The sequence below is a fragment of the Chelonoidis abingdonii genome, chromosome 3, assembly GCF_003597395.2.
Source record: "Chelonoidis abingdonii isolate Lonesome George chromosome 3, CheloAbing_2.0, whole genome shotgun sequence".
NCBI lineage: Eukaryota > Metazoa > Chordata > Testudines > Testudinidae > Chelonoidis > Chelonoidis abingdonii.
In genome coordinates, this window is record NC_133771.1 from 22,651,189 (window position 1) to 22,675,855 (window position 24,667).

The 24,667-nt window shown below is 39.3% G+C and overlaps 1 protein-coding gene across 27 annotated transcripts in view; it reads left to right on the plus strand.

Moving 5' to 3' along the window:
• The window catches only part of PUM2 (pumilio RNA binding family member 2), a 122,057-nt gene that overhangs the window by 46,117 nt on the left and 51,273 nt on the right, over positions 1 to 24,667 (plus strand). For 25 of the 27 annotated variants that reach the window (XM_075063648.1, XM_032774134.2, XM_075063654.1 and 22 more), the window contains 5 exons: positions 12,122 to 12,227; positions 12,597 to 12,784; positions 13,509 to 13,681; positions 16,170 to 16,440; positions 16,765 to 16,858. In XM_075063648.1, the coding sequence (XP_074919749.1) occupies positions 12,122 to 12,227; positions 12,597 to 12,784; positions 13,509 to 13,681; positions 16,170 to 16,440; positions 16,765 to 16,858 (832 nt within the window). The remainder of the gene's footprint in view (positions 1 to 12,121; positions 12,228 to 12,596; positions 12,785 to 13,508; positions 13,682 to 16,169; positions 16,441 to 16,764; positions 16,859 to 24,667) is intronic. The other 2 variants (XM_075063658.1, XM_075063657.1) reach the window with 1 other exon arrangement.

Genomic DNA, 24,667 nt, shown 5'->3' on the forward strand with positions numbered 1-24,667 from the left:
TTTCAGGCATCCAAAGACCATATTTACAATATCCTAAGGTGGTGTCTACGTTAACTCCAGTATCTAAGAACTATGATAAATGGAACTATAAATGTTAACATATTGGCCTTGTTAGCTGATAAGCTTGGGGAAGAAGAGCAGGCAATGTAAAGATAGTGAAAAATTCTCTGCTGTTGCTTTCTAAGAAGTTATTTCCACTAATCTAAGCCTAGGGTGTTGGGGCTTTTGCAGGATTCTGGGACCCAACGGAAAATAACAGTTATAAACTGGCTGGAAATTAGGGCAACTTATTATACCCTTAGTGACATGGCTTCTTCAATGGACAGCCTCACTGTGATGGACCAGTGCATGTGCCATGACCTAGGAAGGAGGAACAAAAGCTTCCTTCCAAGAGAGGTGCAATTTTATATAATTTGAAATACTCTGCTGGTTAAAAATAGCCTTTTCCTTCACTCAAACTGTATTAAAACCCACAGAGTGAGAGATTTTAAAAACACTATATTATAAAGTCTCTTAGGAAATTCAGAGAAATGCATACTGAAAGCTAGACTTACTACTCTACTTGCTGAGGATCTGACCGTTCTGCAGCTAACAGAGTCCATGTACATCGCATTAATGAAGGGCTACCTTGTCTCTTTGCTGACGTAGTAGAGGTGAAATGTGAAAAAAGATGTTGATATACAGGGTAGCTTTAGGAGGTTGTAGGAATCAGATGTAAAGATCACATCAGAAGTGACTGGCTCATTTAGACAATACAGTGATAAATATGGGTTATTCAAATGGCACGCAGGCCACTTGATAAAAATATTCCTTATTTTTTTGTGCACTGTATCAAAACATATCATCAGGCTTGCTTATTCTCAGTCTCATTAAGATTTATCCATTTTAAAAAGATTGTATTTATTTTGAATCGTGTTTTCAAGTTTTTCTAGTTAAGTCTCCAAAAGTGACTGCAGCTTCAAACACTGACATCATAGAGGCAACTGTGAGATATTTTGCAAATATGACCCATCTATACTGTGTTGCTTGTTATGCCAGATCACTTGAGGACAATGCAAAGTAGTATTGTTTGGCTATGGTCCGTTTGGAATATATTGAGAAAACTGATTCAAGGCAGATCTCTTAAGGAGATCAAGATAAACAATTGTGGATACATTTATTTTATTATGGACTTAATAACTAGTGTTTTATGTAAACAGACTGTAAACTGATGCAGTGATGTTTCCTACATCTGCAGACACAAACTGTATCAACCACAATACATGTGATTTTAATGCTTTGATTATACAGCCAAAAAAGTGCAGTATGGTTGTGTACGAACTGACACATGCTAGTTTACTTTACACAAGTATTGAATGAAAAGAAAAAAGAGAGCTCTTTGTAAACAGTTACTTTTAAAATTAAACTGAAATATCAAATCCCCAACAAACGATTGTTTTACATACATGATGCACTAACTTTTTAATTACTTACCTATCTGTCTTTCAGAATATTAGAGAAATGCCTTTTGACAATCAAAACAAACAATATTTCAACTTAATGTGTTAGAGATCATTTTTGGGCTCTGATCTTTCTAAGACAAGTATTAATTCTCGATGAGAAAACAAATTTGAAGTTTTAGCTGGTGAGCATTTTGTTTTTCCCAGACTGATCTATAGTCTCTAAGCACCCTACAAACCCTAATGAAATAATCCTTTCAACCATGAGAGGTAGGGTACATTCCAGTTACTTTATCCTAACTGATATGAAATGTTCCAAAGGGACTTCTACCCTTTCTTCGGGAGCCTATTCCACATTTCTTGCTCTCAGGAAGTTTGCTGTATTTTCCATAGATTTCCCTTTTCGTAATTCTTTTACCCAAGTTACACGTTAGTGCACCCTAGTTTTGTGATGTGTTTTTGTTGTTTATTCCCTGAACTCCAGTTTTTCTTGGCACCAGACTGAACACAGTATTCCAGGTGTGGTCTTATCAGAGCTGTATCAAGAGCAGATTATCTCTTTTATGATGTGATTCTTCTGAATGTGGGAACTAAAAAAACTGTATCAGGTTTTTATGTCAGTTGTCACTGAACTCTGTGGTATAATTTGTTTACTGTTTAACCAATGAACACATTGGGAGAAGTCTGAGACTAAGGGCTTGTCTACACTTGAAATACTACAACGGCATGGCTCAGCACTGCTGTAGCATTTCGGTGTAAATGCAAACTATGCTACTGGGAAGGGTTCTCTTTGGCAAAGGTAATCCACCTCCCTCAGACGCAGTAGCTAGTTCAACAGAAGAATTCTTCCATCAGCCTAGCGCTTTGTACACTGGTGGTTAGGTCAGCTTAACTACAATGCTCGGATGTTGATTTTTCACACTCCTGAGCAACATAAGTGGGTCAGCCAAACTTTTTAGTGTAGACCAGGCCTAACTCTTCGCACTTTTTGTAAAGTGTGGTGTTGTAATGCAGTAGCATAGCTGGGGAGGGGGGGAGTGGGGCAGTGGCCGCTCCCCCACTGAGCACAAGTGGCACCTTGTCAATTTCTTTGTGCCTTTTTAATTTTTACTCGGGGGAGCAATCCAAAAAAAAAAAAAAACAACACCCGCTGCAGTGCTTTTACTCACCCATTGGCGCTCTGGGTCTTCAGCGGTGGGACCTTCACTTGCTCTGTGGGTCTTTGACAGCATTTCCAGCAACGGGTCCTTCAGTGCTGCAGAAGACACCTGGAGCGAGTGAAAGGCCTGCCACCGAAGACCCGGAGCGCTGCTGGGTGAGTAAAAGCACTGCCAGGTGAGTAAAAGTGCCGCAATGGTTGGCGCCTTTTTATTTTTTATTTTTTTTTGCTATGCCAGGAGTGACTAGGTATACTTTTTTTAAAAACGTCCAGATAGTTTTTCTTCTCAGTGAAGACATTGTTCCTATTATGGTCTCTTGTTCTCACGTATGCGTTTTTCTGAATTGAATTTCATTTCCTGATCATATTCCTAATCCCCATAGGTCAATTTATTTTTCTGTCTCTGCAGGGGTTCAGCACTTCCCATTTTAGTATCTGCAGATTTCATTGGCGGGCTGTTAATTCTATCTTTGGGCTCATTAATGATCCCAAGTCTACATCAGAATTTTCGAAGCTAGTGTTGCCATTTGTTCATTTATCATAGCCATTTGTTGGCAGTCCTTCAGCTAGCTTTCAGTCTGTAAGGGTGGTCATATCTAAACCACTTTGAATTAATTTTGAGTAAGACTGAATAAGGTGTTTAGCTAAATATTTAGTTCCCTTGATCCACTTCCATGCTATAATGCAGTAGTGGTTTACTTTGGAAGAAAACAAGATGAAAAGAAAAGTTTTTTTCTACATAAAGAGATTCAGTATATTGCAGAGTCTTCCTCTGTTGGTCACTTGAAAACTGATTACCCTCATAAGCTGTGCCTCCAATCTTATTCTTTGCCATTTTACCTCTGACCCTTCCTCTTTGTCTTTCTTCCACTTTCCAACCACAGCTTCTGCTTATTAATTTCACAGGCTTTTCCCCCAGTTTGGTTGTCTCCCATTAGTAATTCTATTGTGACCCACCTTAGGATCACAACCTCTAGGTTAGAAAGCAGTGCTATATAATATTTGCCAGACCCTCCAAAAAAAAAAAAAAAAAAGGTTGAAAATACACATCAGTATTTTAAGGATTAAGGAACAAAAATCCTTGCAAGAAAGACCATACAGCAAGCCAGTGGCAAGCAAGGAAAAGAATGTTGGTCAGACTGCTACTGGGACACTTTAAGTTCTGGTGTCAGTATTTTAAAAAGGATGTTGGAAAAATTGGAGAAGGTTCAGAGAAGAGATACAGGAATAGGTAGTCTGGAAAATGCTCCTTAAAATTAAACTAAAGAAGTATAGTCTGTTCAGCTTATCAGAGAGCAGGTTGGAAAGCTGTTTAATCATATGCCATAAGTAACTACACGGGGGGGGGGGGGGGGGGAGGGATATGTTACTAGAGAGCTCCATTAATCTGGCAGACAGACATAGCAATGTCCAATGGCTTGAAACTGATGTTGGCAAAGTTCAAACTGGACATTTTTACTGTTGAGGGTGGTAAACAGTTTACCCAGGGATACGGTTAATTTTGCATCAGTTGGAATCTTTTAATGACATTTAAATGTCTTTCTGAAATATATACTTGTGTTCAACCACGAGTTATTGGGTTAGATGCAGGAATCGCTAAGTGAAAAGCCTGTTTTGTCTTTGCTTCTCTGTTACGCAGCAGAATGAATGACATGCCTGTCATAGAAGTGCAGACTGCTCTTTCAAGTACCACATGAGAAATAACAGTTGGGAATTTTTAGGTTGTTCATGTCTTTAGCTAATCACTAGCTAAATAACCACTTTTTAATTTATGATGAACAACATGGTGTATGCTTAGCTGTCAGCAATCAAGGAAGAACCAGGTCAGCCCCCTCCTTAGGGGATTAACCTATAACTTGGCAGGGGAAAATCCTACTATGTACTTCTCATTTCTCTGTGCATAACATAAGAATCGGCCATATGGGTCAGGACAAAGGGCCCATTCATCGCCAGTATTTCCTGTTCCGACAGTGGCCATGCCCAGTGCCCCGGGGGGGTGAACCTAACAGCAGGTGATCAAAGTGATCTCTCTCCTGCCATCCATCTCCATTCCTCTGACAGACAGAAGCTTGGACACCAATTCCTTACCCATTCTGGCTAAATAGCCATTAATGGACTTTAAACCGTCCTGAATTTATCCAGTTTCTCTTTAACACCTGTTATAGTCCTAGCCTTCACAACCTCCTCAGGCAAGGAGTTCCACAAGTTGACTGTGTGCTGCGGGGAAGAAGAATTCCTTTTTATTTTGTTTTGAACCTGCTGCCCTATTAATTTCATTTTGGTGACCCCTAGTTTTCTGTGTGTTATTGGGAATAGCAAATAACTTTTTCCTTATCCCGCTTTCTCCACATCAACTCATGATTTTATATAGTTTTCTGTCATATCACCCCTTTAGTCTCTTTTTCTTCCAAGGCTGAAGCAGTCTAGCCTCTTTTAATCCTTTTCCTCGTATGGGACCCTTCTCCAAACCCTAGTTCATTTTAGTTGCCCTTTTCTGAACCTTTTTCTAATGCCGTGGATCTTGTTTTTGAGATCGAGGAGGACACATCTGTACACAGTATTCAAGATGTAGGCCTACCATGGACTTTATTTAAGGGCAATAATAGATTCTCCAGTCTTATTCTCTATCCCGTCTTTTTAATGATTCCTAACATTCCTGTTTGCTTTTTTGACCCTCTTGGCACACTGCGTTGGACATCTTCAGAGAACTGTCCACGGTGAGCCAGAATCTTTTTCCATGATTCGTATGTAGGTTTAATTAGCCCCATTCATATTGTATGTATTCGGTTGGTTATTTTCCAATGTGTATTTTCACATTTATCCCCATTAAATTTCATTTTGCAATCGTTGTTGCCCAAGTCACTTCCATTTGTGAGATCTTTTTGAGTTCTTCAACAGTCTGCTTTGCTCGTTAACTTATCTTGAGCCAGTTTAGTATCATCTGCAACTTTGCCACCGTCACTGTTTACTCCGTTTACCCATCAATTTACTGAATAAGTTGAATAGGATGGTCTTGAGGACTGACCCTTGCGGGAAACACCACTAGTTACCCCTCTCCATTCTGGAATTTACCGTTATTTCTACTCTTTGTTCCCTGTCTTTTAAACCATTCTCAATCCATGAAAGGGACCTGTCCCTTTAGCCATGACAGCTTAATTTACGTAGAGTTTTTTGGTGAGGGACCTTGTCAAAGGCTTTCTGGCATCCTAGGTACACTATGGTCACTGGATCCCCTTGTTCACATGTTTGTTGGCCCCTTCAAAGAACTGTAAGAGAGTTAGTAAACACAATTCCCCTTTACAGAAAACAAAGTAAAAAAACTATGTTGATATTGCTCGACAGTTTGTTTTTCTATATGTCTGACAATTTTATTCTTAACTATTGTTTTCGGTAATGTTGCCTGGGTACTGACGTTAGACTTACCAGTCTGTAATTGGCGGGATCACCTCTAGAGGCCCCTTTTTAAAATTGGCATTACATTAGTACTTCCAGTCATTGGGTACAAAGTTATTTGAGGACAGGTTACAAATCTTAGTTAATAGTTCCACAACTTCACATTTGAGTTCTTTTTCAGACTCTTGGGTGAATGCCACTGGTCCCGTGACTTGTTATGGTTGAGTTTTATCAAATTAATTCCAAACCACCATTAGTGACACTCAGTCTGTGACAGATTCCTCAGATTTTGTCACCTACAAAAGCCCAGCTCAGTTTTGGGGATCTCCCTAACATCCTCAGCCGTGAAGACTGAAGCAAAGAATCCATGTTAGTTTCTCCGGCAATTACTTTATCATCTTTTAGCGCTTCTTTTGTATCTTTTGATCATCAGGGGGCCCACTGGTTGTTTAGCAGGCTTCCTGCTTCTGATTGTACTTAAAAACCATTTTTGTTTTACCTTGGGGCTTTGGCCTAGCCGTTCTTCAAACTCCTTTTGGGCTTTTCTATTATATTCTTTGCACTTATTTGGCAGTGTTTTGCTCCTTTCTATTTACCTCAACTTAGATTTGGACTTCCACTTTGTAAAGGAAGGTCTTTATCTCTGCACTGCTTCTTTACATGGTTGGTTAAGCCACAGTGGCTCTTTTTTTAGTTCTTTACTGTATTCTTAATTTAGGTAATACATTGAAGTTGGGCCTCTATTATTAGTGGTGTCTTTGAAAGCGCCCAGTGCAGCTTGCAGGTGATTTTCACTTTTGTCACTGTACTGTTTAACTTATGTTTAACTAACCCTTTCATTTTGCATAGTTCTCTTCTTTTTGAAATTAAATGCCACCAGGTGTTTTGGCTGTTGAGATGTTCCTACCCCCCAGAGGGATGTTAGAATGCTATTGCTATTATGGTCCATTTCCAAGTGGTCCTGCTTAGTTTACCTCTGGACAGCTCATGCGCTCTACGGATTAAACCATTAGGAGTTGCCTTCTTTCTCCTTGTGGGTTCCAGTACCAGCTGGTTCCAATGAAAGCAGTCATTTAAAGTAATGAGAAATTTTAATTCTGCATTTCGTCCTGAAGTGAATGTTCGCCATCAAATGGGGATAATTGAAATTCCCCCACTATTTTTTGGGTCTTAATTTTTGATAGCCCTCTATAATTTCTCTTAGCATTCAATCATCACTATTACTGTCCTGGTCAGTGGTTGATATAGATCCTAATGTTATATTTTTATTAGGCAGTGAAATTCTGTCCATAGAGATTCTGTGGAACATGTGGGATTCGCTTAAGATTTTTACTTCATTTGAATCTACATGTTCTTTCACATATAGTTGCCACTCCCCCCTGCCAACCTGTTCTGTCCTCAATATATTTTGTACCCCAGGAGATTTGTCCCATTGATTGCTCTCAGTCCACCAGGTTCTGTTGCATGCCTTTATATCAATATCTCCTTTATCACAAGGCACTCTAATTCACCCATCTTATTATTTATGACTTTCTGCATTTGTGTACAGCACTTTCAAAACTTGTCCTCTGTTTATTTTCTGCTATTATTCTTGATACTGTGCCAGGATTTTTTTATGTGACTGTTTATCCTCTGGTCTGGCCCTTACATTATCCTCTTCCATTCTCTGCTCCTGACTATAACTTGGAGGTTCTCTATCATTAGACTCTCCCCCAAGAGAAGTCTGTGTCTGATCCACATGCTCCTCTGCAGCAGTCGGCTTTCCCCCATCTCTTAGTTTAAAAATTGCTCTGTGGGCAAACTCAATTGTGTTGTTAAATTGTCAGAACATAAATCCAGAAAAATGTAGCATCTACCTGTTGGCATTGTCCCAGACAAATTTGGACAACCAAAGGTAGATCTGTTTGCATCCTAAAATCAGTTGTAAAACACCTTGCTTGTCACAAGGAGCAGCAGCCATAGACTTGCTATCCTAATCGTTCCTGAAATACCTCTTTAATTCCTTTCCTGCATCCTTTGTCGTGGGCAGGACTCTGCAAAAGATGAGGTTTAGTCTTCTGGTTCTTGAGCAAACTAAGCTGTCATGGGATAAGAGGGAAGGTCCTCTCATGGTTCTGTAACTGGTTAAAAGATAGGAAACAAAGAGTAGGAATAAACGGTCAGTTTTCAGAACGTAGAGAAGTAAAATAGTGGTGTCCCTTGGGGGTCTATAGTGGGACCAGTACTGTTCGACATGTTTGTAAATGATCTGGAAAAAGGGATAAACAGTGAGATGGCAAAGTTTTGTGTCATCTGCAAATTACTCAAGATAAGTCCAAAACAGACTGCAAAAGGTTACAAAGAGATCTCACAAAACTGGGTGACTGGGCAGCAAAATATGTTTATCAACACTGAATTTCATCTGCCAAAGTAATGCACATTGAAAAACATAATCCCAACTATACATATAAAACGATGGGGTCTAAATTAGCTGTCACCACTCAAGAAAGAGATCTTGGAATCATTGTGGTTAGTTCTCTGAAAACATCCACTCAATGTGGCGCTAACAGAACATTGGGTATCATTAGGAAAGGGATAGATAACAAGACAGAAAATATCATATTGCTTCTATATAAATCCATGGTATGCCCACATCTTGAATACTGCTTGCAGATCTGGTTACCCTATCTCAAAAAATATATATTGGACTTGGGAAAGGTACAGAAAAGGCAACAAAAATGATTAGAGGTATAGAACAACTTCAGTATGAGGAGAGATTAATAAGGCTTGAACTTTTTAGCTTGGAAAACAGACAACTACGGGGTATATGCTAGAGGTGTATGATATGATATGACTGATGTAGAGAAAGTAAATAAAGAAGTGCTATTTACTCCTCATAACACAAGAATTAGGAGTCACCAAATGAAATTAATAGGCAGCAGGTTTAAAACAACAAAAAGAAGTACTACTTCAAAGAACACCCAGTCAACCTGTGGAATCTTTGCCAGAGGATGTTGTGAAGGCCAAGATTAGCCAGGGTTAAAAAAAAAAAAAACTAGATAAGTTCATGGAGGATAGGTCCATCAATAGCTATTAGCCAGGATGGGCAGGGATGCAAAATCATGCCCTGAAGTGTCCCTATCCTCTGTTTGCCAGAAGCTGGAAATGGGTGACATGGTATGGATCACTTGATGATTACCTGTTCTGTTCATTCCCTCTGAAGAACCTGTCATTGGTCATTGTCGGAAGACAGGATACTGGGTTAGATGGACCGTTGATCTGACCCAGTATGGCCGTTCTTATGTTCTGGCTGCTCTTCTCGATGAGACGCTCTACCAAAAGACAGTACTCCTGTGTTTTGCAAAAATCCTGCACACTCTTTCAGGGATAAATAAATGTTACTCCAGTCTTTCATCAGTTGGACTTCCTACCATCCCTCTCTGACCTTCAGCTAGATAATGGAAGTTATATAGAAATAGCCTCTTTTGAAAGGACGCAAAATAAACATGCTAGAAGTGCATGACATTTTGATGACCTTATCAGATTCTGATTTAATCTGCTTTATTCTTCCTATCAGTTTTTTGCTTTGGGTATCTGTAATCTCAGCCTGCAAAATCTCTGAACTGAATGATAGTATTTGTACTTTCTATTGGAAGTGCTACTTTTTCAATAAATACACACTTTTTTTTTTTTTATAGTCTTCATAAAATGGCTTTATTTCCCTCCTTCCCTATCCTGGGACATTCAGAAGGAAAACAGTGGTGCGTTTACAGACAAAGATATGGATTTTAAAGCTAGATGGGATCATTAGTTAGTAAGCCTTTAAATTTCACTCAGTTACCTAGTATTGAGGAATCCTGCAAGGTCCTTGAGATGTACTTCTCCATCCTCTGAGATCTGAAGTATTTTTAGATCTTTGCAAACTTATAGAAGACAGTGTTTTGTCCCACATGAAAATCTATTATGTGGACACCTGGTGATTCTTTTTTTAAAATATACAAAATAGAAACAGACACTTTAAGCATCTTCCATTGCAGTCTTTGACATGAAGACACTGCATACCAAAATACTGTCATGAACATAGACCCTCCTGAACATAGCTAAAAGTATGTGCTCTGTCTTTCTAGTTATTTTTCTCCCTTCATTTCTGACTTTTTAAAATCCCACTATAGGATCCAGGGATTTCAATATAAAGAATGGGGAAATGGCCTTCAAATTTAATTTAACTATTCTCCCACTGATTCTGCCCACCAACTTTGTTCCTGGCTAGTAGGTTTCTGAGACATTTGAAGCCTTATTAATCCTTTCGTTACTAGAGCAGAGAAGCAACTTCCTTGATTTCAGCTTTCTGACCACTAAAGAAGTGGGATCTCAACTACTCTCATTGCCTCATGGTCTCTTCTTGTTGCCCTACCAAATTCATTGCCATGAAAAATGTGTCCCAGACCATGAAATCTTGTTTCCCCCATGAAATCTGGTCTTTTATGTACTTTTACCCTGTACTATAAAAGTAGCCTATACTACAGGATAAAAGTATACAAAAGTACAGCGTTTCTCAAACTGGAGGTCCTAACCCAAACGGGGGTCGCAAGGCTATTGTAGGGCATCATGGTATTGCCATCTGTACTTCTGTGCTGCTGTTGGCAGTAGCACTGCATTCAGAGCCAGGGATCTGGTCAGCAGCTACTGCTCTCCAGCCCCCAGCTCTGAAGGCAGCGCAGAAGTAAGGGTGGCAATACTGTGACACCCCACCCCCCCACACACAACAGCCGTGAAACTCCCTTCTGGGTCAGGTCCCCAGTTTGAGTCTCAAGGGTTTTACATGTTTATATTTTGCCATTTTTAAATACAAATTCATGTTTTGTTACACCATCATGAAAATTTAAGATTTAAATATCTGAAACTGTGAAATTCAAGATTTTTAAAAATCTGTGACCATGAAATTTATGAAAATGGACTGTGAATTTGGTGGGGCCCTACCCATGTGGTATTAGTTTCGCTAGTGCTGTTTATGTTCCTTATCCCAAGTAGCAGCAGAGAGGATAGCAGCAGCTGCATAGGCACTATCTGCAGACTAGGCAATATAGTGTTGCATCAGATTACATTTATCATATTTTTTCCACTTCCAGAAGGCCTAGAAACTTGTTTTAAATGGATCATTAAATTCTGCTGAATTAGATTAATATTCTCCTTTCAAATGTTTTCCTACTGTCCACTAACAAATAGATTTTTAAAAATAAATGCTGGGTTACACTTTTTCAGAGTGCATAAAAATTAGTCCAATGAAACTGTATTCTTAATATGTTTGAGAGGACTTAAATGTACACCACAGTGACAGAGTTGGTAAACCTAGTTATATTGCCGCTGATGTTTATAGTTATAAAACAAGATAGAAAAAATTATGATGTAAAAAGACTGGTGACATAGGAATGTTTTTGATTAAGTTAAATGCAATGTCTGCTTTCTGAAATGGCTTTGGTTTTTCTAACTTAGAAGTAGTAACTTGAGTAAACCCTATCACTGATGAGAATGACTCAGATTTGGAACCTTTAATCTGTAGGTCACTGGGTCAAACATGTCAGGGTTTGTAGTAAGGTAAAGATAGCTAAACTGCCATCATGCCGATAGTTACTATCTGAAGTTTGTGGACTTGGTCCATTTCCAAGTTAACACAACCACATCATGAAAACTGCCTCTGGATTTTGTATTCTTGTTAGTTGTCTAGGCTGAAAGGCCAAGATTTTGAATCATGATGGAAATTGGAGTGTCTTCTCGCCTTTAGAGATGCAACCTACTAAATAAGGGTTGAAGAACATCAGCACATTAGCATGGAAAAGCTTCCATAGTTACTGTTCATTCTGTGTGTGTTCTGGGTAACTAGTTCCTGAGTCTTAGGTTGTCAGTTGGGCTCCTTTCATGAGGAATTAATTAGACACTATTTTTCACTCTTTAAATGTTGTTTAAATGCAATTTGTTTCCTTTTGTACGTTTAACATCTATAGAATGTCTAAATTAAATATCTAGAATTTTTTTTGTTTCATTGATGGAGCATATCCCCCTTAGTTGTGCTGTTAATATTTTTGGCTATTTATAAGAACTATTGGTTATTTTTTGGCTATTTTTAAATGAAGTAACTTCCCCTCTTAAATAGCTGTTACCTGCCAAAAAGTTTTGGGAACCGGATGATTCAGCAAAAGATGGACAAAAAGGGATATTCCTTGGTGATGAGTGGAGAGAGACTGCATGGGGAACTCCTCGTAAGTGATTGTAATACACATTTAAAGATCATTCCTGTTAACCGTTATCTGAAAGTAATAGTTTTATAAAACCCTAGATATGCATTAAATTTTAAATTGTTTTCCCTCACGTTAATTCTGAGAAATCTATACTGAACAAATGACAGTGGTATGCCAGTAACCCTTAGCGTCTCAAAACTGGGATACAAGATTTTTTTTTTTAAATAAATATATTCAGTTATAACTTTTAAAAATAAAACTGGCTTTGTATTTGTCATGTTCTGGTCTTGCTTAATATGTTCCCCTTTATGAAATGTTAACAGCTTTGCAAGTTATACTGTAAAGGACAGATATTAGTAATTTTTTATTTTATTTTTTTTTTTTAAACAGACCATTCTATGTCCCAGCCTATTATGGTACAGAGAAAGCCTGGACAGGGTTTTCATGGAAACAGTGAAGTAAATGCTGTATTGTCTCCTCGATCAGAAAGTGGTGGCCTTGGAGTGAGCATGGTAGAATATGTGTTAAGTTCCTCTCCAGCAGATAAATTGGATTCCCGGTTTAGGAAAGGAGCTTTTGTAAGTAATCTAATGCTTTAAGCTTGCATAGTTACTTACAGCAGTGCTATGAATTCTTGTACATAATTATGTTTTTCTACTGCATTTTTCCATTTCTCTTCTGTCCTTCCCTTCAGTTGAGGAATGTGCAGTTCTTACTTACCACTTTTCCTTAGTTGGAAGGTCCTAACATGAAGAGGTTAGGGAGAAGCATTTGGGGATTTGTTGGCCTTGAATAAATATCTCAGGAAAATTATTGCATTTATTTACCAATCACCTTCAAATCCAGGCAGAAAAATAGGTACTGTACAAATCACTGGTGAGCTGTAAAAGCTCTTAATAACTATATTTAAAGCAAAATACAAAATGGCCTTTGGGCTAGAGCTTCATATTACTTGTGTTCTTAAAAACACTTCTTCGATTTTTTTTTTTTTTTTTTTTTTTTTTTTTTTTTTAACAATATACAGTGATCTGATTTGTGGTATTACTGCTTTACCAGCACCGCTATAGTTAAGGTTGAGTTAACTTTTCCATTATAAATCCTGACAATGCCCTTTTATGTTTTAGCAATTACTAATTGCGTGTGGTTGAAACTTCATAAACAAGTTACCTACCAAATGCAATTTTATTTAGAACAAAATGTTTGTATTTTTTACATGCGCTGTAGTGTAGAATTAGGTCATCTTATGGTGCTCCTTTTGTGTTCTGTTAAATATTCAGAATCAAACAGATTCTTTTTCCTCAGGGCACTAGAGATGCTGAAACAGATGGACCTGAGAAAGGAGATCAGAAAGGAAAGGCTTCTCCATTTGAGGAGGACAAAAACAGAGATCTTAAACAAGGAGATGATGAGGATGTTACTAAAATAAATGGCAGAGGTTTGCCAAATGGAATGGATGCCGATTGCAAAGATTTTAAGTAAGCTTTTAACTGTTTCTCAAGAAGACAAGCATATCTCTTTAGGGATACTTGCAGTTCTTGTTTGTGTCAAATTCAAACATTTATTCAGTTGTAGATAGATTCTTTTATCTCACATCCTCCCACTCCTGCTGTGCCACGTTACTCACAGTTTCATTAGCCCATGTGTCATTTTTCATGAGAGAAAAAAGTTCATCTTAAATAAATAAATCTAGTAGTTCAAAATAAATTACTACCTGCAAAAGACATTGTATAACATATGTTAAAGGGGGCTTTAAGATGTTACACTATTAATAAATCATGAACTAAATTACTTTCTGTGACTTTTTCTTAAACTTCATAACTTTCACATCTGGCTTGTGTTACGGAGTTAGTCCTGCAGAATTTTAATGTAACCTCTAATTTTGCTATAAAGCAGTGCATCCTCCTTCTGCATAACCTGTCGGAACCCCAATTCAGTTTCCGCACACAATTTGACCAACATGATATGATTCTGCTCCCTTCTCAGCCAGTCAGCACCATTCTGAATGCTGACGAGAGTGACATTTATTCTGTTTTTGTGTTTTGTTTTAAAAGGAGAGGGTCCAAGCTTGGGAGTTGAACGTTGATCCCACTCATAACAGTCCAATCAGTCGTCACAAGCAACCACCCTATTTTATCTAATCTTTAATTAAACCTTTGGTACTTTACAATTACCAGATTAATCACCTTGGTATCTAAATATCTATCTAATGAATCCTTGATTATTGACATGATCATTGACAAACCAGAAAACTGCTGTTCAGACTGCTGCTTATAAGTCCATTTTAATATGGATGGGAGAATGGGGAGGTACAAAACTTGAGTTAAAGATCATAATCTTTAACTTTTAATATTCTTTTCTTGGTCTAAAATTAAACCTATATATTTAAATGTTTGTTTGATTTTACTTTTATTTTGTTAATTTTGGAAGGCAAGGAAATGCATATTTACCCTATGGATAAGAATGAATCCTCCAGACCCATTTCTAGTCTTTTGGATAAATACAAATGATTGCCTATATTAAAAACAAACAAAATAACAAACAAACATGTTAATTATGCCAAAAGAGAAATCCTCAACATATTGTGAATCTGAAAAGCTACCGTCACTCCATTGGAATGCATGCTACAGAATCAAAATTAAAACATTTTTCATTCATTCTAATAAATTGTGTATTGCACTTGCTGAGTAGATGAATTTTAATCTGTTCTATTTTTTTCTTTAAATATCAAAAGCAATGACAATATTAAAAACAAAATGGTTTCCAAATTATTTTTTTTAGAAATGACATTTTTTTATTTGCATAAGTGCAGAAAAGCATCCAAACCCAGTAAACCTCTCAAGAAATAATAGAAAAGGTTATCTAAGTAAGTGGCCGATTTGAAGCAGAGTTATGAATCCCTGCAAATAGAGGTTTATAATTGAACTATTGACACAACTTTAACTATAGCAACACAGCTGCACCACTGTAAGGAACAAACCTATCCTAACTAAATATATTTTTTAAAATGTTTGTCCTATTCATCCTGTATCTCTTGACATTTATATTAAAATAGTATTTTGAATTAACTTGTGGTATGGGGTTTCTTCCTATATAATTCTTATTTATAAGTGTAATGGATATTGAAATAAGCGGTGCATGAAACTTTAGTTTCTTTGGTTCCTAGCTTGTGTCACAGGCAAAGAAAAGGCAGTACTAAATGGTTTTTAATGCTTAATCTAGGTTTGTAGCCAGGCTGGGTTACTAGCTGACAAAAATTCCTTGCCATAGTGTTGCTCTTTGTCACCATCAAAGCACTAGAGTGGCTATATGTGCTCTGGAATGAATTGGCTTGTTAAAAGTGACAGGGTTTGTGATGTTTTCTTTCCCCCAGCAAAAGACTGACTTCTGATTTTTTTTTTTATACTGGAAAGATCAGAGTTGCTGGAGGGCACCCATGGCTTCATTTCAGTGAGAAAAATTTAAACCTTTGAGTGCTGCAGAGATGAGAGAAGTAGGACTGACATAACACTTCCCATTTGGGAAGTGGATTGTGATACCTTACCAACCTTTGGCAGCACACTGGGGTGCTTTTAGTGTACAGTAACATGGTCCACATGGCCAGGTAGTACACTACATGCCAACATGCTGTACATTTACACCCCAGCTTGCCAGGCACTGACTCGCCATCTAGACAAGCCCTTACGGATGATCAGCAGTTCACGTCATTTCATTCAAAGGAGTCTGGAAGTATTTTTCAGTGGGCTTTATAACGCAAGTAAACGGGTAAAGCTAAAGGTGTGCTTTTTGCTAAGTCACCGTTATATGTCTGTTAAACTGCTTACAGTAAATCTTCTTTCTCTTAGTTATATTTGTAAACTTTTTCATGTTTAAAGATTCTCCTTCAACAGATTGTAACATGCTTTGTCCATTATTGATTTATTTATCGCAGCTGTAAGAGGCTATCTTTTAATTTCCTCTATGCAGTCGTACTCCTGGAAGCCGACAAGCCTCCCCAACAGAAGTAGCTGAGCGCCTGGGTCCTAACCCTAACTCCACAGAAGGATTCGGTCCGCTTCCCAATCCTGCAACCCACAAACCTCTGGTAGAAGACTTTTCAAACCCAGAAACTCAGAATCTGGATGCCATGGAACAAGTTGGTCTTGATTCTTTACAGTTTGACTATCCTGGCAATCAGGTACAAATGGACTCCTCAGGAGCTACTGTAGGACTTTTTGACTACAGTTCTCAGCAGCAGGTTAGTGCTGTTCTTATAGAACTGTTGGAAATGCGGTTAAAATATTCTGTGCTTTGAAGATGCTGCACTTAGTTTTTGTTTTTGATAATTAACAATTTACGCATAAAATTCTTGATGTATTTCACCTTATTAAACTCCTATACTTGAGAGAGGTGTAGGATGGGACCAAATAAATGTACTTAAACTTCCATTTATTATATGTTGTGCTCAATTTTCCAACCTATTTCAGAAGAGTCTTGCTTTATAGTATTTTATGTATAAATTCTAAACTTTAAGGATGTCTCACATCTTTAGTTGAAAACTTAAATGTTTGCTATTTCATAGCTTTTCCAGAGGACTAATGCGCTAACTGTCCAGCAGTTAACAGCAGCCCAGCAGCAACAGTACGCATTGGCTGCAGCTCAGCAGCCACACATTGGTGAGATATTTATAATGCATAAATACTTTAGAGGTCAGTGACAAAAAGCTGACAATGTATTGTTTTGCTACACTGCTCTCAGTTTACTAAATATCAAATGTAATTCAAGTGTGCTGGTTTATGATGATCTAACTAGTTAATAAATAGTAGATAGTATGTGCACTGGAAAGAGAAATATTAGTTATTTTGAAGAGCTGAAGCAACTTGTTCATTTGTAAAACGAGATAACTTAATATTCCTCCCAGAGGTATTGAGGTTAAATTAATATTTGTAATAGCCCGTTTAGATCCTCCAGTAAAAAGCACTATAGAAGTTCAGAATAGCTTTTATTGTGTTGATTAACTCAATTCCTTCATAAATAGTTGCTTATCCTAGAGGTGCCCTAGCAATTGACTGGTTAAAGTAGTGTTTTGTGTTTAAAGTAGGGCTAAAATCTCTTTGATTAAGACTTCAGTGTTTGATTTTAGTCTACATATTTCTTATGAATCCTGAGGTTTTTTGGACTCTTATCTGAGTTGCTGAAAGTCCAAACTTTACTCACCAGCACTTCAGTAAAGTCTTAAGGAAAAGATAAGCTTGTTTTTTTAATTTTTACTGCTTAGCAGAAGTTATTCACTGAGTTCTGTTTTGTGAGGAGCTCTGTGCTAAGCATCCCCTGGTTCAATGAAACAGCAGTGCCTTGGAGAGCCCTTAGTGCATTGATATCTTAGCAAGAAGACATTCTACTCCCTTGATGCTACTGCCTGAGTGTTCTCAGGAGTCAAGGTAGCAGTAGCAGCAACTACAGGAAAGCTGAGTTATCTTTGTGGAGGCATCAAGACACAAACGGGCTCCTCAAGGGCTACTGCTTCAGTGAGCTGAGACAGCCCAACAAGGGAGCCTCTCAAGTTGAGATACTTTGGTGAAGGGACAGTGGACTCCAACTCCTGGACTCACTTCCCTTTCAGCCTCCTTTGTCACCTTGCTCCTGTGGTCTGGTCATCCATATGCAGTGGACATGAGTGAGTGGAACTGTTGGGGAACAGGCGGAAAGAAATGCGTAGTGCAGGCCCAGCTGAGACCTGTCCATGTCCATCCATGCTGTGGTGGTTCACCCAGGCTGTCATTCCAGTTGAGCGGCTCTCCTTTAATCTTTTAATTAGTGCGGGACCCTGAGCATCTTCAGCTGCAAGTCTCCCAGTCTCTCTTTTCTCTCAGTATAGCTATTTGTATTATCACAGCGCCTAAGAGCCCCAGTCACGTATGGAGCTTAGATGCTAGAAAGATTAGTGCTACATAAATGTTGACTGTGCATAGGTGGGTAAAATTGACTTGGCAGTTGTGAAAGGCAGACCAGCAACATGAGGCTGTCAGGCTGTTAGAGTGGTATTAAGAATGGCCATACTGGGTCAGACCAATGGCCCATCTAGCCTAATAGACTGTCCTCAGACATTGACGAGCCCAGATGCATCGGAGGGAATAAACAGAACAGGTCAATTATTGAGTGATCCATCCCTGTTATCCAATCCTAGCTTCTGGCATTTAGAAGTTTAGGGATCCCTGGAGCATGGGGTTGCATCCTTCACCTCTGGGGCTAAAACCCATCGATGGAGCTAGTCTACGTGAACTTATTTGTTTTTTTAACTGTTATACTTTTGGCCTTCACAACATCCACTGGTAATGACTTCCAAAATTCAACTGTGCATTGTGTGAAGAAGTACTTTCTTATGTTTGTTTTAAACCTGCTGCCCATTAATCACTGGGTGACCCCTGGTTCTTGTGGTGGTCACTTTCTCCACACCGTCATGATTTTATAGACCTCTGTCATATCCCCCCTGCGCTGTCTCTTTTCCAAGCTGAATAGTGCATCTTTTTAATCTCTCCTCATAGAGAATCTGTTCTATACCCCTGATCATTTTTGTTACCCTCTCTGTTCTAATCCTAATAAGGCTGTCAAGCAATTAAAATAATTGTGATCAATTAAACAATAATAGAATACCATTTATTTTAAATATTTTTGGATGTTTAGTACATTTTCAAATATATTGATTTTAGTTACAACACAGAGTACAAAGTGTACAGTGCTCACTTTATATTTATTTTTGATACAAATATTTGCACCAGAAAAAACAAAAAAAAATTCAATTCATCTAATACAAGTACTGTAGTGCAATCTCTTTATCATGAAAGTTGAACTTACAAATGTAGAATTTATTTAAAAAGGAAAAAAAATACTGCATTCAAAAATAAAACAATGTATAACTTTTGAGCCTACAAGTCCACTCAATCTTACTTCTTGGTCAGCCAGTCACTCAGACAAACAAGGTTGGTTACAATTTGCAGGCGATAATGCTGCCTGCTTCTTGTTTACAGTGTCACTTGAAAATGAGAATGCATTTGCATGGCACTGTTGTAGCTGGCATTGCAAGGATATTTACATGCCAGATGTGCTAAAGATTTATATGTCCCTTCATGCTTCAGCCACCATTCCAGAGAACATGCTTCCATGCTGATGATGGGTTCTGCTTGATAACGATCCAAAGCAGTGTGGACTGACGCATGTTCATTTTCATCATCTGAGTCAGATGCCACCAGCAGAAGGTTGATTTTCTTTTTTGGTGGTTTGGGTTCTGTAGTTTCCACATCAGTGTGTTGCTCTTTTAAGACTTCTAAAAGCAGGCTCCACACCTTGTTCCTCTCAGATTTTGAACAGCAGTTCAGATACTTAAACCTTGGGTTGAGCGCTGTAGCTATTTTTAGAAATTTCGCATCAGTACCTCTTTGTTTTGTCAAATCTGCTGTGAAAGTGTTCTTAAAATTCACGTGTGCTGGGTCATCATCTGAAACTCCTATAACATAAGAATGGCCATACTCTTTCAGACCAAAGGTCCATCTAGTCCAGTATCCTGTCTACCGCCAGTGGCCAATGCCAGGTGCCACAGAGAGAGTGAACCTAACACGGATCAGAAACCTATGGCATGCGTGCCTAAGACAACATGCGAGCCGATTTTTAATGGCACACTGCTGCTTGCTGGAGTTCCAGCAGGCAGCAGCGTGCCATTAAAAATCCTACCTGGCTCGGCCCACTCTTCTCTGCCCCCTGCTGCTCCGCCCCCCCTCCCCCCCACGAGGGCAGAAGCTTGGTCCTGCAGGCTCCCCTGCCTCTTCCTGCAGTGTGCTGGTTCTTGCCCCTCCTCTGCCTCTCCATCCCTCCCTCCCTGCTGGCTGATCAGCTGATGGCCCTTGCAAGAGATGGGGTCGGGAAGAGTCAGCATGCTCGCTGCTCCTGGTGGAGATAGAGAAGAAGCGGGAGCAGGGCCTTGGAGGGTGGGGGGGTGGAATAGGGGCATATCACCTGCAGCCCCCTGCCCTGACCCCCCCCTACATACTCCTGCCAGCCCCCTGCCCTGAGCCACGCAGCCCCGCACACACACACACACCCCAGCCCCCTGCCCTGAGCCACGCAGCCCCGCACACACACACCCAGCCCTCTGCTTGACTCCTTCACCCTCCCCACAACCCCAGCCCTCTGCTTGACTCCGGCACCCCCACACATACCCAGCCTCCCCCTCACCCTGACACCTGCACCCCCATCCCCACCCCCACCCTGAGCACCAAATGGGAGCTCCTGCACGCCCCCCCTCCACACACACATTCCCACCTGCACGCCTCACACCAAATGGGAGCTGCCCAGGTAAGTGCCCACACCCAAACCACCTGCCCCAACCCTAAGCCCCCTTCCTTATTCTAGCTCCTGGCCAGACTCTTCACCCCCAGCCCTGTGCTTAGTGCACTCCCACCCTCAGCTCAGTGAATGGGCCAGAACCAGGGAGAAGGTAGGTACCCACTGTATGTTGGCAAGGCTGGGACCCCAGACTGGCAGCAGGCTGAGCGGGTCCGGCAGCCGGGATCCCAGTTGACAGGAGCCGGCAGATGGAACCCCTGAGCAGCAGTGGGCTGAGCCGCTCAGCCCATTGCCAGTCTGAGGTTCTGGCTGCCGGACCCTTGCCAGCCGGGGTCCCAGCCGCAGGCCCAGCTCAGCCCAGTGCTGGCCTAGGTGAGCAGAACCCCAGACTAGCAGCGGGCTGAGCGGGCCGGCAGCGTAAGATCAACATTTTAATTGAATTTTAAATGAAGTTTCTTAAACATTTTGAAAACCTTGTTTATTTTACAATACAACAATAGTTTAGTTGTATAATATATAGACTTAGAGAGAGTCTTCTAAAAAACATTAAAATGTATTACGGGCACGTGAAACCTTAAATTAAAGTGAATAAATGAAGACTCGGCATACCACTTCTGAAAGATTGCTGACCCCTGACCTAACAAGTAATGATCAAGTGATCATCCATCTCCATCCTCTGACAAACAGAGGCTAGGGACACCATTCCTTACCCATTCTGGCTAATAGCCATTAATGGACTTAACCTCCATGAAGTTATCCAGTTCTCTTTTAAACCCTGTTATAGTCCTAGCCTTCACAAACTCCTCAGGCAAGGAGTTCCATAAGTTGACTGTGCGCTGTGTGAAGAAGTTCTTTTTATTTGTTTTAAACCTGCTGCCCATTAATTTCATTTGGTGGCCCCTAGTTCTTATGGGAGCAAGTAAATAACTTTCCTTATTTACTTTCTCCACGTCACTCATGATTTTATACACCTCTATCATATCTACCCTTAGTCTCCTCTTTTCCAGGCTGATAAATCCTAGCCTCTTTAATCCCTTCTCATATGGGACCTGTTCCAAACCCCTAATCATTTTAGTTGCCCTTCTCTGAACCTCTTCTAATGCAAGTATATCTTTTTTGAGATGAGGAGACCACATCTGTACGCAATAGTCAAGATGTGGGCGTACCATGGATTTATATAAGGGCAATAATATATTCTCAGTCTTATTCTCTACCCCTTTTTAATGATTCCTGACATCCTGTTTGCTTTTTTGACTGCCTCTGCACACTGCATGGACATCTTCAGAGAACTATCCATGATGATTCCAAGATCTTTTTCCTGACTCATTGTAGCTAAATTAGCCCCCATCATGTTGTATGTATAGTTGGGATTATTTTTTCCAATGTGCATTACTTTACATTTTATCCACATTACATTTTATGAATTATAATGAATTTCATGAATTATAACAACATGAAATATATGCAGAATACGGGGAAAACAGAGCAGGGGTCATACAGTTCCCCCCCCTCCCCCCAGGAGTGCAGTCACAAATTTAATTGATGCATTATTATTTTTTTAACGAACATCGTCAGCGTGGAAATATGTCTTCTGGAATGGTGGCCGAAGTATGATGGGGCATATGAATGTTTAGCATATCTGGCACGTAAATACCTTGCAATGCTGGCTACAACAGTGCCATGCGAACGCCTGTTCTCACTTTCAGGTGACAGTGTGAATACAAAGCAGACAGCAGTATCTTCCATAAATGTAAACAAACTTGTTTGTCTTAGCAATTGGCAGAATAACAAGTAGGACTGAGTGGACTTGTAGGTTCTAAAGTTTTATGAAGGCAGTTACGTAACCAAAAAAAAAAAAATCTGCATTTTTATGTTACACTTTCTGGATAAAGAGATTGCACTTCAGTGCTTGTATGAGGTGAATTGAAAGATATTATTTCTTTTATCATTTTCACAGTATATATATTTGTAATAAAAAATAATATAAAGGGAGCACAGTGCACTTTATATTGTGTGTTGTAATTTAAATCAATTGAAAATGTAGAAAAACATCCAAAAGTATTTAATAAATTTCAATTGGTATTCTATTGTTGTAAGTTAGATTAATCATGATTAATTTTTTTGAGTTAATTGCTTGAGTTAACTGCGATTGACAGCCCTAAATCCTAATACATCTTTTTTCTGATTGGACAACCAGAACTGCATGCAGTATTCAAGATGTGGGCATACCATTGATTTATATAGAAAATACCATAATGCTGTTGTCTTGTAATCTATCCTTGTCCTTATGATTCCTAATATTTTATTGGTTGACTACCATTGCAAAATGAGCAGATGAGTACACCATGTCTCCAAGATCTTTCTTGAGTGGTAGCAGCTAACTTAGAGCCCATCGTTTTGTACATATAGCTGGGATTATGTCTTCCAGTGTCCATTACTGTGCTTTTATCAACATTGAATTTCATGTGCTGTTTTCTTGCCTGCTCACCTGCTTTTCTGAGGTCTTTGTAACTCTTTGCAGTCAGCTTTGAACTTAACTATCTTGAGTAATACTGAATTGTCTGAAAACTTTGCCATCTCACTTTTCACTGCTTTTTCCAGATCATTTATGAATATGTTGAACAGGACTGGTCCTAATACAGATCCTTGGAGGACTCTATTTACCTTTCTCCACTGTGAAAACTAACAATTTATTCCTACGCTTTGTTTCCTATATTTTAACTAGTTACTGATCCATGAGAGGACCTTCTCTCTTATCCCATGACTGCTTACTGTATGTAAGAGCCTTTAGTAAGGGACATGGCCAAAGGCTTTCTGAAAGTGCAAGTACATTATATCCACTGAGTCAACATTGTCCATATGTTTGACCCCTTCAGAGAATTCTAATAGATTGGTGAGGCATGAGTTCCCTTTACAAAAGCCTTTCTCAACAAAATATGTTTGATCTATGTGTCTGATAATTCTGTTCTTTACTATAGTTTCAGCCAATTTGCCTGGTACTGAAGTTAAGCTTACCATCCTGTAATGCCAGGATTGCCTCTGGAGCCATTTTAAAATATCAGGATCATATTAACTATCCTCCAGTTATCTGATACACAGGTTGATTTAAATGATAGGTTACATACCACAGTTAGTAGTTCTGCAGTTTCATGTCTGAGTTCCTTTGAAACTGTTGGGTGAATATCATCTGGTCCTGGTGACTTATTACTGATAAATTAATCAACTTGTTCCAAAATCTCTTCTATTAACACCTCAGTCTGGCAGACCAGGTGGGTGAGATAAAATCTCTAATTGGGCCAAGTTCTGTTGGTGAGAGAGACAAACTTTCTATCCACACAGTGTGCTTCTTCAGGTCTGCTTTCAAAAGACGAGCCAGGGTTCTTAAATTTGTTATTAAAAAATCATGGTGTCTAGCAGAGTAATAAATTTAAGCTCCCAACCTCGTCTTTTGAAAGCAGACCTGAAGAAGAGCTCTGTGTGGCTTGAAAGCTTCTCCCTCACCAGCAGAAGTTGACCCAATAAAAGATATTACTTCACCCACCTTTTGAGTCTCTAATGTTTTGGGACTGACACAGTCACACGTATGTTGCATACCTCAATCTGGAACAGTTCCTCAGATTTATCACCTAAAAAGAATAACTCGCATGTGGGAATCTCTCTCTCATCTTCTGCAGTGAAGACTGATGCAAAGAATTCATTTAGCTTCTTTGCAATGGGTCTTGTCGTCTTTGAGTGCTCCTTTAGCATCTCCATCAGTGGTCCCACTGATTGTTTCACAGGCTTCCAGCTTCTGATGTACTTAAAAAAACTAACAGCAACATTTTTTTTTCTTTTGCTAGTTGCACTTCAGAATACTTTTGGCCTGCCTAATTGGGGCACCTCTGCGCTCCCTCTCCACCCAACATTTAGTCGGCCATATAGTACAAGTTATGGACAGGTCATGGGCTGTGAATTTTTGTTTACTGTCCATGACCTGTCCATGACTTTTACTAAATATACTAGTGACTAAAACGTAGCCTTAATTATCATTGTTCCACCAGATCTATCTGATGCTTATTAGAACAATAGCTTCATTTAGAAGCAGGCACTCAAATTCACCCATCTTAGTATTTAGACTTCTTGTATTTGCATATAAGCACTTATAA